Source organism: Ptychodera flava, unplaced genomic scaffold, assembly GCF_041260155.1.
Source record: "Ptychodera flava strain L36383 unplaced genomic scaffold, AS_Pfla_20210202 Scaffold_66__1_contigs__length_654902_pilon, whole genome shotgun sequence".
NCBI classification, from domain to species: domain Eukaryota; kingdom Metazoa; phylum Hemichordata; class Enteropneusta; family Ptychoderidae; genus Ptychodera; species Ptychodera flava.
Genome location: NW_027248388.1, coordinates 284,109 through 300,645, shown reverse-complemented (window position 1 = coordinate 300,645; position 16,537 = coordinate 284,109). Strand labels below are relative to the sequence as shown.

Here is a 16,537-nt window from a genome sequence, read left to right as displayed (position 1 = left end):
TTGATAATGCAAAGCAAACTTCTGAATTGAAGCAAATGACCCTTTGATGCATTACATATATCCTCACTACTTCCATTGCATCATCATCATTGTCATCATCGTCGTCGTCGTCTTCGCCGTCGTCGTCATCACCATATTTGATGACACACTGCTAAACCATTCTCAAAAAATACAGCATATAATTCCATATATGACACATATTAAATATTATTTATTTAGAATCATATCAAAAACAGAAAGACCCATAAATTATAAGATATTTGTAACATTCTCCATCCATGTTAATCAGCAGATTGGTATAAATTATGATATGTTGCGAGGTACAAAATCACTGTTATGAAATAATGTCAAATGACTATAAACCATTGGCAAAATACAAAAATCAGAGTTTGAGTCATCGCATGTACATAAACAAAACTACAATAATGTCAAATGTTTTGCATATACTTGTACGATCAAAAGTGCACTGCTTTGGAGTCTATGAAATGTGAACTTCCCAAAATTTACACAACTGACAACAATCTGACATGAATCTAATTCTTAAATAATAATCAGACGCTGTACAACTCAAGCAAATGAAGTGAAACTAATTATTATTTGGAAGACAAGGAATAATCGTCCAAACTATGTACAATATGATGGTCATTAAGGTTGCAACACGTGCGTGATTGCAGATTGGTTGATATGAATTTTTCGGTGCGAAATAAAAGTTACTATTACATGTGTACATGTCCTGTACATGTGTACAGTCAACAGTCTGCTGTTACTGAAGTGATATTTCGTAATCCTTGCTCCTTCCAATGCAATTCAGGTAAACTGCACTTGACTCTTCAAAGCGGCAGTCTCTAATCACTGCTTCTCGCACATTAGTAGTTGTTCACAATGAACGTTTGTGTGAATTTTGGCCTTCAAGTTGGCTCTGCTTTGAAAGTTGTGAACAAGTAGTCAATTTGATCAGAAATGTAGCTGATAAAAAGTGCTCCTTTAATACGTATTGGTAGAGATTAATCATTTCATATGATTTGTTAAATATTTCGCCGATGACATCTGCCTGAGCAGTACACCTTGCTCCATCACTCATATATACAAGGTGATATACACACTATCTGCTATTTTGAGGTACATTGCAATTATCCTATGTGACTCGGTGTTAAAGTTTACTGTAATGTTATATTTTATAATTCAATCTGAGTGTTAATATTTACTGAAATATTTATAATTACTGAAATTGCCGACATTTACTTTTGTTTCAAAACTCTCGTCCTGTTTCTTAACCCGTCCCTGAATGGTCGATTTTATAGTTGAAAAATTAGTTTTTAGTTGAAAATAGACAGACTGGTGTATTATGTTATATGGCACATATAGATTAGACAAAGTTGAATCCCATATTAGAACAAACTCGGATGTACATACGTGATCTTGATCATCTAGAACATAATGCTGCTTTTATTTTTACCCCTTCCTGGTAGCCTTCCGATATGTATGTATGGATGTATGTGAATGTATGTGTATGTGTATGTACGAGAGCTAATAGTAAACGACCCCGACAAAAGCATTAATGGGTCCAACATAATGGAATGCTATTGAAAAATGATCCATGCTGTTTATTGGCAATTTTTGCGGTCCCTGGGATCGCCTTTGCTCAAGTCTGGATTATGTAAGTGTGATAGCTTTTTATTTTCCATTGGAATTTTAATCTGGTGGGTAAATTGTTTGATAAGACAAATCTGGTGCCAACACAGGGGCCAGTTAACAGCCGTTCAGGCCTCTGGGCGTGATTGCTTCATCATCGATCGTTTCTTGTGGCGAGTTCTATTGATGTAGCGTCTTCAGAGCCTGCCATCTTTGTTCAGAATCAAACTGCCTGATTTCCGTTTACCTGTATAAATCTTTTAATAGCGCATTTCAACCGTACCAACAAAGTGTGTATTCCCGGCATCTGGGTGGATGTAGAAGTGATTTTCATAGGGCACCCTGTAAGAGGAATGTACAAATTATGCGCTGGACGCGTGGAAGCTTCTCCTTGTCTAATATTTGCATATTGCGCCTCGGGGACAGATATTCGGAATCTCAAACATTTGCATTTCTTTTCTGAACTGCCACTTGTGGGGGGGGGGGGTCGTTTTGAAGCTCTCGGTGACAGAAAACTATTACTTGCTTTTGTGTTTTTTGATAATCTTAACAATTCTCATTTTTTTCATAGAGATAACACAGGAATGTTGGCATTATCAATTTCAAATATCGGTAAATCTTGAGTAATTTGTTACTCTAGTACTAAAATTTGCACGGTGACCCTTATTTTTATGGTCGATTGAAAAGTAACGGTTGAAAGATTCCTTAACGAAAGTTTGAGCAAAGTTGAAGTATTTCACTTTCGAGGTGCGATCTACCTTAAACTGAATATTTCAGTATAATTGAATAGGGAACTATCACATTTAAACTGGATGTTCTTTACTTACTGTTTGACATGTAATTTCCCTGCGGGAAAAGAAAATACGGAAACAAATTGAATATGAAAATGTCATTTGTAAATTACAGCACAGTTGAAGGTCGATACTAGCACTGCCCCAAACCTATGGAAAACCATTTCTAATAGAAGGCTTAAAAGACGTAGTACTTCGCCTAGGTATTTTCTCTAGTCGCTATACACGTACGGCTTCTTTGGGAAGATCCTTATCGAAGTTATAAAAAATGTATGAATTTTTTGTCTGATAGCATACAAATGAATGTTAAAATAATGCTACATAATTTGTTGTCTATCATCAGGACAAACTATTCTTGGCCACCATCGGCACGCAACCTAAAAACTGAAACGGTGAGTAACTTAGAGAGGAAGATATAACTTACCTGATCGTAGTAACTCAGAGAGACAGATGTTACTTACCTGATCGTAGCGCCTTTACAACCAGGAAAGTTATGATGATTATGGACAGTATTATAACTGGAACTGCAGCGAGTATCACCAGGGTATAGTTGAGTGCTTTGTTGGGTGAATAAGCAAATTAAATTAGTGAACGGAGAGAGATAAGCCTGAATAAATACACACTTCCGTACCCACATACATACATACATACATACATACATACATACATACATACATACATACATACATACATACATACATACATACATACATACATACATACATACATACATACATACATACATACATACATACATACATACATACATACATACATACATACATACATACATACATACATACATACATACATACATACATACTTTTGAAAATAACAACAATATTCTTAAGTATTCCATATTTTCTTACGTTCTTTAAGGGCAGCTTTCTCGACCGGTGTTGTTATGCTGACTCTAACTATAAGTTGATCAGTTCCAATATCATTTTCTGCTTTGCAGATGTACTCCCCGGCATTGTCTTCAGTGACGGCTTGAATAACGTATGTACTGCTATCTGTTCCCACATCCAGGGTTTTGCCGACTTTCATCCACGTTATGTCAGCTCCCGGGTAAGCCTCTGCTGTGCAGGTGAGAGTTGCGCGTGATCCCTCCCTAACGAAGATGGTTTCGTCGGTACTTGTGATGGTTGGTTTGTCTTCAAAGGGCAAACAACAAGCAGAGACATGCAAGTGTAATTGTATCTTAACGATTAACAAGAGAATGATAGTTGTGCCCTATCATGCTAAAACTAGATATGGTTTTTCCTACACTATTTTTACTGTCATGGATATCCAAATCATCAGCAGTGTATCGGTGAATCCGATTGATTTAAACATCGTTTGCCAGTAGCTTGCATTAGGCGTCGGTAACCTACTCCGATCTTTGTAAAGGGACATCAGTTTTGGTAGGGGAGTGTGTAAAAGGAAATCTGTGTATAGGTGTTTGGGTAGTTATCATCTAGTTCGTGACGCTAATGGCCGCCTGATTGTCAAATTTTATGGCGTGTAAAATCACATGTATTCTGATTGGAAACGCGTGTATTACAATGAGTAACACACTTGGTCACCACTCGGTGCAATAATCTACTTTGCGATATAGATACTTGCCTTGCTATTCTTACGTATCAATAGTTATTTTGCCGGTTCCGTGATGCAGTGCGCGCTAGGGTATACAAAGCGTTACTCATGCAACGTTGTATACGCAGGATATGTTACCTATAAAATACTATGGCAGTTAAACCCTGCCCTCTATTTTCATCGCCGATGGATACAATACACGAGGCCTTTTCTGGTATTGCAAATTTCTGTCATTAATGTATAACTAACCGTTATACAGCACAAATTTTGTTGCTTTGAGTGTGTATACGATGCTTATTACGGTAAAAGCAATACATTGTGGGAAGACGGAAAAAAGGCTATGTATGCATTACTACTCTTTTCTTACTCTTGGGTAGAGTAACCGTGATGTATGGGGTACTCACAGTGAACGATCACCGATATTTCGTCAGATATTTCACTTTCCTCGCTGTTGTCCTCGAATCTTGTTTTGGTTTCACAGTAGTAGCTGCCGTTGTGCCAGCGCTGCGTGACCCCGAGGTCAAAGGTGTGGCTCGTGACCCCGTTCGGGCTTTCAGTGCTGTCGACCCGGTTCACCGTTTCATTCACGTGGAACAGCGTGATGGTATGTGGATCAGGTACCCCGTCAGTCACGGTACACCTAATCATGGTTTTGTTTACACCTTCTACGACTGCGCCGGATGGTCCATGGCTTTCTGTGACAGCTAAATCTGTTGACAATAAACGTCCCATGAAATATGTATTTATCAATCGGAAATACTTTCTTGAACTCACAGCAAAATGCTCTCGGATGTTTCTGCCTATTTTATTCCTGTTTCTCGACTAGTCTTGATCGTCGTAGCAGAAATGCTGTCGATTTACTTAACTAATAAAACGGGCAATGTTACTCATAATAAAGTCGTTATCAACAATCTATTGACAATCCATTGGATAACAAATTCCTGTGTATTCAACATTGCATTGTGGTTTATTGTAATGAAACTGAACTGGTATTTCTCATCATTTTGACACAATATCAGTGTCAAAGTCTGTACTTTATCATTCCTTCCGGGTCGACGGAGCACCTTAGAACAACAAATACCTCGGAGATCTGTTTCAATGCATGGCAAAGAAGGTGAAGTTGATCTTAGCCTGTCGGATAATTAAAACCTGCGTTTGCCTTTTGCAAATATTTTCCACTTATTAACAATACGGTAAGTGTCTTCTCGCACCTGGAGCTTTTCAACGCTGAGCAAATCTCCACAAATCAAATACTTTACATTGTTTTGTTTTCTGCACAGGAAATAAATCTACCGGTAGTTTGTCTCGTTTACTCTATTCCTAGTGGCTAATTCCGATTTTGTTTGCTCCAAGATTGGAAATTATTGAATCAATCAATGAAACTTTTGAGATATTCATAAATAAGGAAAAGTAAATCAGAGATGTAGTAAAATGTGAATCCATACATTCAACGCTCAATTCGGCTGTACTGTTTGATATTCCTGTGGTTCCATCGTACAAAGTGTTGCCAGCAATACACGTGTACAACCCAGAGTCAAGCCGGTTGACGTTCCCGATGGTATGGGTCAGATATGTAGACAGGACAGCGCCATCCTTGGTCCAGTTATGGAAAGTGACTTCCGGGTTGGAATCAATTTCACATTTCAAGGTTGCATTTCCACCTTCCTTAATTTTCACCAGTTTCTCATCAACAGTAACGTTTGGGAAATCTGTAAATTGAAAGTCAACATCAGACACATCATATTTACAAACACTGATCATAAAAGTATGTCTTTTTTTTGCTGTTAAATGCACTCCAATTACTTGGTATTATAAACGCAAATCTCTTGAAGTAATTCGTGTTACATAACTCGCTGATTATATCATAGAGCAGTGAAATTTCAAGCAAGGACATCTTTATACTATATATGTATATATATATATATATATATATATATATATATATATATATATATATATTATATATATATATAAATTTTCAGACGTACATTGAACACTTAGTTCCGTCCTATAGTATGCTACTCCTGTCGTTCCATCGTAGAACGTATTAACAGCAATGCACTCGTAGAGACCAGAATCGAGCCGTCGGGCATTTCCAATCGTAAGGTTTAAGCCTGTAGACACGATAACGCCATCTTTCGTCCAGTTGTGGACCGTCGCCTCCGGGTTTGACTCTATTCTACATGTTAATTTCGCTGTTTCTCCTTCCTTTATTTTCGATGCTTCGCTCTCTATGTTTACATCTGGTGTATCTGCAAATGTATTGCAATCCTTGTATCAACCAATCAATCCTTTGCAAGACATACATTTATATCTAATAGTCTGTGCCTATGCAAGCTTGCGAGTTTTTCCGTCTGCAAACCTGTCTGTATTAGTGTTTGTCTGTGTCTAACTATCTGTCTGTCTGTCTGTATGTCTGTCTGTCTATTTTTCTATATATCCATCTATCTATCTATCTATCTATCTATCTATCTATCTATCTATCTATCTATCTATCTATCTATCTATCTATCTATCTATCTATCTATCTATCTATCTATCTATCTATCTATCTATCTATCTATCTCTGTCTGCCTGCCTGTCTATCTGTCTGTCTGTCTGTCTCTTCTTCTGTCTCTTCTTCTGTCTGTCCGTCTTTCGTTCAGTCTGTCTCAGCTAACGGTTGGCTGAAGAACATGTGCGAAACAATGCCATAAAGGCTTACCAAGTAAAATTTCTTTACTGACTTTGCATATCCTGTTACAAATTGTACTGATGTACTGTACTGATACTAGCCCCTTTTAGCACGTAATGGTTGTATTGTTAAAATACTATGGCATAATTGGAAGGGGCAAGAATAAATATTATTCAAAGAAGAGCCAAAGTAATGAAATAGTTCATAAGACTTGAATATAACATAGGCAATGGCGGGAATCATTCCACTTTTGCATTGTATTTTGATCTCTTAGAAAAATTTGAAATCCGAAATTCGTATTTAGTATACTACTCTTCAGCATAAAATTTCGCGATAACTATTTCACCGCACATCATTCTAAAAGGATTTAAACATTGACCAAGGTTTTCTGCTAAGTAGTGTTTGCAATATACCGAAAGTAAACATTTTTGTTTGTCTTACATTTGTTCCGAATCCTGAATGAATTAAAACACTCAATGTATAAACATCCAATTACACGAGCCAAAAGTGACTATAGACAGTATGATGTGATATTTTGATACATACACTGAACATCCAATTCGGCCATTGAGGATGACATCCCTGTCGTCCCATCGGATAACGTATTACCAGCGACGCACTGGTAGAAGCCAGAATGAAGTCGATTGGCATCAAAGATTGTGTAGTTAAGCTCTGTAGACAGGACAACGCCATCTTTCGTCCAGTTGTGGTAGTTCACTTCAGGGTTGGAATTAATTCGCATTTCAAGGTTGCATTTTCACCTTCCTTTACTGTTACTATTTTGTTTGCAACCGCAACGTTCGGGAAATCTGTAGATAAAAAATTCAGCAATTGATATTTTAAAATGCTTTTCAGTTTTTCAAAGCTTCTTTAGTTATATCTGATAGTAATCAATAACGATTAAATCTTAGGAAAATTCAGTTTCATGTGATGAATTTCCTACCCGAGCACCGATTTTCTTTAAAGCACAGTTAAAATTGTATCTCGGTATATCATCGCTAAGCTAAACTTCATTGTCTAAATCTCTGTTTCTCTTCTCCGTTTAGTCATCCGATGAATTTAATATATGCAGAAGTGTCGTATTGAACAAAATATCCTATAATATTTTCTACACATACATTCAACACTGAGTTCAGTTACGTTGTTTCCAATTCCTGTAGTTCCATCGTAAAACGTATTAACAGCAATGCACTCGTAGTGACCAGAATCGAGCCAAGTAGCATTTTCGATAGTGTAGTTCAGCTCTGTAGACACGACAACGCCATCTTTGGTCCAGTTGTGGTAAGTTGCCGCTGGATTTGCCTCAACTTTGCAAATTAACGTCGCTGTTTCTCCTTCGTTTATTGAGAATTCTTCGTTGTCGATGTAAACCACTGGAGTATCTAGAAATGCATTGTGATGCTTATATTTATCATTCAACGTAAGACTTAAAACAACACACTTAAAAATTGTGTGACTCTCGGTCAGTCTGCATGTCTACCTGTCTGTGTGCCAGTTCTATCTGATGGCCGTTTTGAATACGCGAGTAATTACATGTCAATAGGAGGGAAACAATACATAAGGTACACTAAGTAAACTTCCTATATGCTAATTTTGTATAACCTGATGGACCACATCTATCGACCATGTCCCCTCATAGCATATATTTAAAAAAGGTTATGGCAAGTATGAAGCGAAAAGCATGTTAATAATACACATAAGTCAATCCAATAATATCGTTCTTAATACCAGAGAATGTGACCTAGACAGCGGCCGGAAACATCACATTTTTTGTTGTTGATGTTTTTGATCTATGACAAAATGCGAAACCCTAATTAAATAATTCCACAAAGCTGTAATATATATTCAGGAGTTCTACATGTATTTATAAATATGCTAAAAAATATTCTAATATGGATTAAGTTTTCTGCAAAGAAATGTTTACATACACTGAACATCCAATTCGACCATGGAGGATGACATTCCAGTCCTTCCATCGGATAGTGTATTACCGGCGATACATTGGTAGAAGCCAGAATAAAGTCGATTGGCACAAAGATAGTGTAGTTAAGCTCTGTAGACAGGACCACGCCATCTTTCGTCCAGTTGTGGTAGGTTACTTCAGGGTTGGAATTAATTTCGCATTTCAAGGTTGCATTTTCACCTTCCTTTACTGTTACTATTTTGTTTGCAACCGCTACGTTTGGGAAATCTGTAAATAGAAAATTCAGCAATTGATATTTTAAAATGCTTTTCAGTTTTTCAAAGCTTCTTTAGTTATATCTGATAGTAATTAATAACGATTAAATCTTAGGAAAATTCAGTTTCATGTGATGAATTCCTACCCGAGCACCGATTTTCTTTAAAGCACAGTTAAAATTGTATCTCGGTATCATCGCTAAGCTAAACTTCATTGTCTATATCTCTGTTTCTCTTCTCCCTTCAGTCATCCGATGGATTTAATATATGCAGAAGTGTCGTATTGAACAAAATATCCTTAATAATGTTTTCTACACATACATTCAACATTGAGCTCAGTTACGTTGATTCCAATTGCTGTCGTTCCATCGTAGAACGTATTAACAGCAATGCACTCGTAGTGACCAGAATCGAGCCAAGTAGCATTTTCGATGGTGTAGTTCAGCTCTGTAGACACAACAACGCCATCTTTCGTCCAGTTGTGGTAAGTTGCTGCTGGATTTGCCTCAACTTTGCAAATTAACGTCGCTGTTTCTCCTTCCTTTATTGAGAATTCTTCGTTGTCGATGTTAACCACTGGAGTATCTAGAAATGCATTGTGATGCTTATATTTATCATTCAACGTAAGACTTAAAACAACACACTTAAAAATTGTGTGACTCTCGGTCAGTCTGCATGTCTACCTGTCTGTGTGCCAGTTCTATCTGATGGCCGTTTTGAATACGCGAGTAATTACATGTCAATAGGAGGGAAACAATACATAAGGTACACTAAGTAAACTTCCTATATGCTAATTTTGTATAACCTGATGGACCACATCTATCGACCATGTCCCCTCATAGCATATATTTAAAAAAGGTTATGGCAAGTATGAAGCGAAAAGCATGTTTAATAATACACATAAGTCAATCAAATAATATCGTTCTTAATACCAGAGAATATGACCTAGACAGCGGCCGGAAACATCACATTTTTTTGTTGTTGATTGTTTTTGATCTATGACAAAAATGCGAAACCCTAATTAAATAATTCCACAAAGCTGTAATATATATTCAGGAGTTCTACATGTATTTATAAATATGCTAAAAAAATATTCTAATATGGATTAAGTTTTCTGCAAAGAAATGTTTACATACACTGAACATCCAATGCGACCATGGAGGATGACATTCCAGTCCTTCCATCGGAGAGTGTATTACCGGCGATACAATGGTAGAAGCTAGAATCAAGTCGATTGGCATCAAAGATAGTGTAGTTAAGCTCTGAAGACAGGACCACGCCCTCTTTCGTCCAGTTGTGGTAGTTTACTTCAGGGTTGGAATTAATTTCGCATTTCAAGGTTGCATTTTCACCTTCCTTTACTGTTACTATTTTGTTTGCAACCGCTACATTCGGGAAATCTGTAAATAGAAAATTCAGCAATTGATATTTTAAAATGCTTTTCAGTTTTTCAAAGCTTCTTTAGTTATATCTGATAGTAATCAATAACGATTAATCTTAGGAAAATTCAGTTTCATGTGATGAATTTCCTACCCGAGCACCGATTTTCTTTAAAGCACAGTTAAAATTGTATCTCGGTATATCATCGCTAAGCTAAACTTCATTGTCTAAATCTCTGTTTCTCTTCTCCCTTCAGTCATCCGATGGATTTAATATATGCAGAAGTGTCGTATTGAACAAAATATCCTTAGTAATATTTTCTACACATACATTCAACACTGAGTTCAGTTACGTTGTTTCCAATTCCTGTAGTTCCATCGTAAAACGTATTAACAGCAATGCACTCGTAGTGACCAGAATCGAGCCAAGTAGCATTTTCGATAGTGTAGTTCAGCTCTGTAGACACAACAACGCCATCTTTTGTCCAGCTGTGGTAAGTTGCCGCTGGATTTGCCTCAACTTTGCAAATTAACGTCGCTGTTTCTCCTTCGTTTATTGAGAATTCTTCGTTGTCGATGTAAACCACTGGAGTATCTAGAAATGCATTGTGATGCTTATATTTATCATTCAACGTAAGACTTAAAACAACACACTTAAAAATTGTGTGACTCTCGGTCAGTCTGCATGTCTACCTGTCTGTGTGCCAGTTCTATCTGATGGCCGTTTTGAATACGCGAGTAATTACATGTCAATAGGAGGGAAACAATACATAAGGTACACTAAGTAAACTTCCTATATATAATTTTGTATAACTTGATGGACCACATCTATCGACCCTGTCCCCTTATAGCATATATTTAAAAAAGGTTATGGCAAGTATGAAGCGAAAAGCATGTTTAATAATACACATAAGTCAATCAAATAATATCGTTCTTAATACCAGAGAATATGACCTAGACAGCGGCCGGAAACATCACATTTTTTGTTGTTGATGTTTTTGATCTATGACAAAAATGCGAAACCCTAATTAAATAATTCCACAAAGCTGTAATATATATTCAGGAGTTCTACATGTATTTATAAATATGCTAAAAAATATTCTAATATGGATTAAGTTTTCTGCAAAGAAATGTTTACATACACTGAACATCCAATTCGACCATGGAGGATGACATTCCAGTCCTTCCATCGGATAGTGTATTACCGGCGATACATTGGTAGAAGCCAGAATAAAGTCGATTGGCATCAAAGATAGTGTAGTTAAGCTCTGTAGACAGGACCACGCCATCTTTCGTCCAGTGTGGTAGGTTACTTCAGGGTTGGAATTAATTTCGCATTTCAAGGTTGCATTCTCACCTTCCTTTACTGTTACTATTTTGTTTCCAACCGCTACGTTTGGGAAATCTGTAAATAGAAAATTCATCAATTGATATTTTAAAATGCTTTTCAGTTTTTCAAAGCTTCTTTAGTTATATCTGATAGTAATTAATAACGATTAAATCTTTGGAAACTTCAGTTTCATGTGATGATTTTCCTTCCCGAGCATCGATTTTGTTTAAAGCACAGTTAAAATTGTATCTTGGTATATCATCGCTAAGCTAAACTTCATTGTCTATATCTCTGTTTCTCTTCTCCCTTCAGTCATCCGATGGATTTAATATATGCAGAAGTGTCGTATTGAACAAAATATCCTTAATAATATTTTCTACACATACATTCAACATTGAGCTCAGTTACGTTGATTCCAATTGCTGTCGTTCCATCGTAGAACGTATTAACAGCAATGCACTCGTAGTGACCAGAATCGAGCCAAGTAGCATTTTCGATAGTGTAGTTCAGCTCTGCAGACACGACAACGCCATCTTTCGTCCAGTTTTGGTAGGTTGCCGTTGGATTTGCCTCAACTTTGCAAATTAACGTCACTGTTTCTCCTTCCTTTTGAGAATTCTTCGTTGTCGATGCTAACATCTGGGATATCTGGAAATCCATTGTAATGCTTATATTTATCAATTCCATGTAAGACTTAAAACAACCCACTTAAAAATTAATATTGTTTGTCTCTCCGTCAGTCTGCAAGTCTACCTGTCTGTGTGCCAGTTCTATGTGAAGGCTGGTTGTATGTATGTGTATGTCCTGATGGAGCATGTCTGTTGACCCCGTCCCCTCATGGCATATATTTGAAAAGGTTATGGCAAGTATGAAGCGAAAAGAATGTTTAGTAATACACATAACAGTCAATCCAATAATGTCGTTCTTAATACCAGAATATGACCTAGACAGCGGCCGGAAACATCAATTTTTGTTTTTGATGTTTTTGATCTATGAGAAAAATGCGAAACCCTAATTTAATAATTCCAGGAACCATCTGTAATATATATTCAGGAGTACTACATGTACTTTATAAATATGCTCCACAAAATATTCTGATATGGATTAAGTTTTCTGCAAAGAAATTTTTACATACACTGAACATCCAATTCGACCATGGAGGATGACATTCCAGTCCTTCCATCGGATAGTGTATTACCAGCGATGCATTGGTAGGAGCCAGAATCAAGTCGATTGGCATCAAAGATAGTGTAGTTAAGCTCTGTAGACAGGACCACGCCCTCTTTCGTCCAGTTGTGGTAGGTTACTTCAGGGTTGGAATTAACTTCGCATTTCAAGGTTGCATTCTCACCTTCCTTTACTGTTACTTTTTCGTGGACAACCGCAACGTTCGGGAAATCTGTACATACAAAATTCAGCAATTGATATTGTTAAATGCTTGCACGTTTTTTTAAAGCTTCTCCAGATGTACCTTATAGTAATAAATGATTATCCTGCCTGGTGTTTCCTAGCCGAAGATTTTGTTTAAGGCACAGCTAAAATTGCATCATGGTACTACCACGGAAGTAAACTTCATAGTCTAAATCTCTGTATGAGGTTCTCCTCTTAGTTATCCGATAGATGAAATGTATGCAGAATGTAGTATCGAATACAATTTGCTCTTAGTAATGTGTACTACACATACATTCAACACTGAGTTCAGTTACGTCGTTTCCAATTCCTGTCGTTCCATCGTAGAATGTATTAACAGCAATGCACTCGTAGCGACCAGAAGCGACCCAAGTGGCATTTTCGATGGTGTAGTTTAGCTCTGTAGACACGACAACCCCCTCTTTTGTCCAGTTATGGTAAGTTGCCGCTGGCTTTGCCTCAACTTTGCAAACTATCGTCACAGTTTCTCCTTCGTTTATTGTCGATACTTTGTCATCGATGTGCACCCTTGGAGGATCTGAAATTTTAATGCAATCGTAAAATTACTGTAGAATGACACTCGGGGACTGATTTTGGACTCTAAATGGGGATCAGTTAATTCCTTTTGCGTCAGTGAGCCTTCAATGGAGACAACGATTTGCAAGATCTCTGAAAAGAAAACTCATAACATAAATGTAACATTACATGAATCTCCATTGGGTTAAGGGCTCTTACTCCTTAATATTCGATAAAACGACATAGCAAACATTTTTTGCCCCAATTGTCGTCAACGTACAGATTATTAAATATTAAGATAGACATCAAGTTAAGGTGATAAATTTGGACTGACAACAGATAACACATCTGATTCAATTAACAAACAACAGAGACTAACAATTAGTGAGTATGGTAAATATAGCAGAACAATTTGAATACGTACATTGAACATCAAGTTCAGTTCTATTTGATACCGTTCCTGTCGATCCATCATATAATGTATAAACGACAGTACACTCATAAAGGCCGGAATCTATCGGTCGAGAGCTTTCAATAACATGCCTAAGGTCGTCAGACACAACAGCGCCATCCTTCGTCCAGTTATGGTAAGTAATTTCCAGGTTGAGTCAATTTCGCAGGTCAAGGTAACATTTTCACCTTCCTTGATTGTTAGACTTGCCTTCTCGACTGTTACACCGGGGACATCTGTTAATCGATATTAAAATAATTATTAATACGTTATACTCACAGGATCTAAAATAAACTTCATGAGGAGAAATCACACAATTTGAATATAGTTTGGATGATTTTTTTTGCCTGTTCAATCATAGTTGGGATGTGGTCATCACATCATTTTGCCCTTGATCTGTACATATAGGCAAATATTGGAAAACCTTATCTAGACTCAGTGCATTGAATTCGTTTCGTAACCCTATTAAAAATAATGAAGTTTCTGAATCATAAAATGATGACGAATGATGAAAGCTAAGGTTTGAATACATACATTGAACAGTGAGTTCAGTGGCATTGGACCCCACGCCTGTCGTTCCATCATAGAACACAGTACCAGCAATGCACTGGTAAGTGCCGGTATCCTGTCGTTGGGCGTTAGCGATGGTGAGGTTTAGGTCTGTGGACAGAACAACGCCATCTTTCGTCCAGTTGTGGTATGTTACGTCCGGGTTGGAATCAATTTTGCAACTGAGTATCACCATTTCGCCTTCTCTAACTATCGAGGCTTCAGTAAGAATGCCGACCTCAGGAATATCTGGAAGAGTGTTTGTCATCATCTGTTACACATATTCAAGCATGGCTCTCTCTCTCTCTCTCTCTCTCTCTCTCTCTCTCTCTCTCTCTCTCTCTCTCTCTCTCTCTCTCTTAATTGTTGTATCCATTTGCAGGTGTTGATGCAACGATCCTTGATAAGATTTTATGAAATCGGTGAAAAGTTAAAACAAATAAAGAATTTATTGCATGAACTGAACTACAATTTCAATACATACATTGGACATCGAGTTCGGTTTGGTTTCGTGCTGTTCCTGTCGTTCCGTCATAGAACTCAGTTACAGCAATGCACTCGTAGAAGCCAAAATTAAGCCGGTCGACGCCGGCAATGGTAAAGCTCAGGTTTGTTGACACGACAGCGCCATCCTTTGTCCAATTGTGGTAAGTCACGTCAGTGTTGGAATCTATTTCGCAGCTGAAGGTCACATTTTCACCTTCCCTCACTGACACTCTTCTCTTGTCAACTGATACACTGGGGGTATCTGTTAAACGATGGTCAAGTGTATATGTTGGCAATCTTAAGTGGTTGTGGCAAGGAAATGTCAACTTTCCTTTGAACACGTGAGTGTGTTAGATTATTGTCGAAGTTGGTACAGTGAGTTTAAAATAGCTTGGAATTACAACGTGCAAGGGTATTACAAAAACGTTTATGGCGATAGAAAATATCGCCAACTACATCCATTACAAATGTTTTCCTTCGATAGGATTTGCAACAATTTTACCCGATACGACATCCACAATAAAGCTAAGGTTTAAATACATAAGACTTACATTGAACAGTGAGTTCAGTGGCATTGGATCCCGTGCCTGTCGTTCCATCATAGAACACATTACCAGCAATGCACTGGTAAGTGCCAGTATGCTGACGTTGGGCGTTAGCGATGGCGAGGTTTAGGTCTGTGGACACGACGACGCCATCGTTCGTCCAGTTATGGTATGTTACATTCGGATTTGAATCAATTTTGCAAGTGAACATCGCCGTTTCACCCTCTTTAATAATGGGAGCTTCGATATCGATGTTGACATCCGGGATATCTTGAAATGCGTTCGGGAAAAGAGCGAATGCATATTAGATAATTGCAAATTTGCAAAACAATTTTTGTCGGTGTCAAATATATATCAACTCATGTCAATGTTTGTTAGACCTTTGGATCAAATTCACCGCAGAATATCTATATAGCCTGAAGGAATCTCTCTACATACATTGTGTAAGGTATTTTATCAATGTATCAACATATTTTCAGACTTACATTCAACGATCACTTTCGTTTCGTTGTACCCTGTACCCAGTGTCCCATCATACAATTCGTTAACAGCGATACACGTGTATATTCCAGCGTCATATCGTTGGACGTTGCCAAGTACGTGTTTTAAGTCTGTGGACACAACATCGTCATCTTTGGTCCAGTTATGATAAACTGCTGCCGGCTTTGAATCTATTTCGCAGTTCAAGGTCACATTTTCACCTTCCTTCACAGTCAGAGTTTTCTTTTCAACCATTACGTCGGGTAAATCTGAAAATCAAAATTTCGCATTTGGCAGTTTTAGATATTGACATTCTTGCTAAATTTTACATATTGTTTTATATTCTCTGCCTTAATCATCATTATTTGCAGTTGTCCGACCTGCAGCTATTTCTATGCTGCTTTTTCTCATCCTTTTTTTCCTCCGCATGACTTGTCATATGTCACCGTTTATTTTTTCTCTAGTCATTATAAAAAATCCTACATTAAAGGGTTAAAACATTTACTTATACATGTGCAAAAAATTAGGAACACCTCATGAC

The 16,537-nt window shown here is 37.4% G+C and overlaps 2 protein-coding genes and 2 long non-coding RNA genes across 4 annotated transcripts; all 4 read right to left on the bottom strand.

The window, feature by feature from the left end:
- Nucleotides 1-253: 253 nt before the first annotated feature.
- On the bottom strand, nt 254-7,414 carry LOC139128721 (B-cell receptor CD22-like). Its single transcript, XM_070694450.1, has 8 exons — nt 7,219-7,414; nt 5,987-6,250; nt 5,444-5,707; nt 4,403-4,708; nt 3,293-3,577; nt 2,885-2,980; nt 2,460-2,478; nt 254-1,974 (listed from the first exon to the last, which is right to left on the bottom strand). The coding sequence occupies exons 1-8, from the start codon at nt 7,412-7,414 to the stop codon at nt 1,893-1,895; spliced, it is 1,512 nt and encodes a 503-aa protein (XP_070550551.1). The 3' UTR covers nt 254-1,892.
- Nucleotides 7,415-7,806: 392 nt separating this feature from the next.
- Nucleotides 7,807-9,429, bottom strand: LOC139128705 (uncharacterized). The gene is made up of 3 exons (XR_011551386.1): nt 9,172-9,429; nt 8,601-8,863; nt 7,807-8,054 (listed from the first exon to the last, which is right to left on the bottom strand). It is a non-coding gene; the product is annotated as an uncharacterized lncRNA (long non-coding RNA).
- Nucleotides 9,430-10,086: 657 nt separating this feature from the next.
- Nucleotides 10,087-11,465, bottom strand: LOC139128707 (uncharacterized). The gene is made up of 3 exons (XR_011551387.1): nt 11,372-11,465; nt 10,561-10,824; nt 10,087-10,250 (listed from the first exon to the last, which is right to left on the bottom strand). It is a non-coding gene; the product is annotated as an uncharacterized lncRNA (long non-coding RNA).
- A 2,534-nt stretch (nt 11,466-13,999) lies between these two features.
- On the bottom strand, nt 14,000-16,259 carry LOC139128719 (B-cell receptor CD22-like). Its single transcript, XM_070694449.1, has 5 exons — nt 16,002-16,259; nt 15,523-15,786; nt 14,970-15,233; nt 14,471-14,734; nt 14,000-14,172 (listed from the first exon to the last, which is right to left on the bottom strand). The coding sequence occupies exons 1-5, from the start codon at nt 16,249-16,251 to the stop codon at nt 14,000-14,002; spliced, it is 1,215 nt and encodes a 404-aa protein (XP_070550550.1). The 5' UTR covers nt 16,252-16,259.
- Nucleotides 16,260-16,537: the final 278 nt, after the last annotated feature.

What these genes read in the sequence shown, in the direction of transcription:
- LOC139128721 (XM_070694450.1), bottom strand. Translation starts at nt 7,414, where the DNA reads ATGCGAATTAATTCCAACCCTGAAGTGAACTACCACAACTGGACGAAA. An exon ending in GACGGAACTAAGTGTTCAAT is followed by an intron (nt 5,708 to 5,986) that starts GTACGTCTGAAA and finishes TTCAATTTACAG; the next exon opens with ATTTCCCAAACGTTACTGTT. An exon ending in GAAAGCTGCCCTTAAAGAAC is followed by an intron (nt 2,981 to 3,292) that starts GTAAGAAAATAT and finishes CACCCAACAAAG; the next exon opens with CACTCAACTATACCCTGGTG.
- LOC139128719 (XM_070694449.1), bottom strand. Translation starts at nt 16,251, where the DNA reads ATGGTTGAAAAGAAAACTCTGACTGTGAAGGAAGGTGAAAATGTGACC. An exon ending in CACTGAACTCACTGTTCAAT is followed by an intron (nt 15,234 to 15,522) that starts GTAAGTCTTATG and finishes ATCGTTTAACAG; the next exon opens with ATACCCCCAGTGTATCAGTT. An exon ending in AACCGAACTCGATGTCCAAT is followed by an intron (nt 14,735 to 14,969) that starts GTATGTATTGAA and finishes ACACTCTTCCAG; the next exon opens with ATATTCCTGAGGTCGGCATT.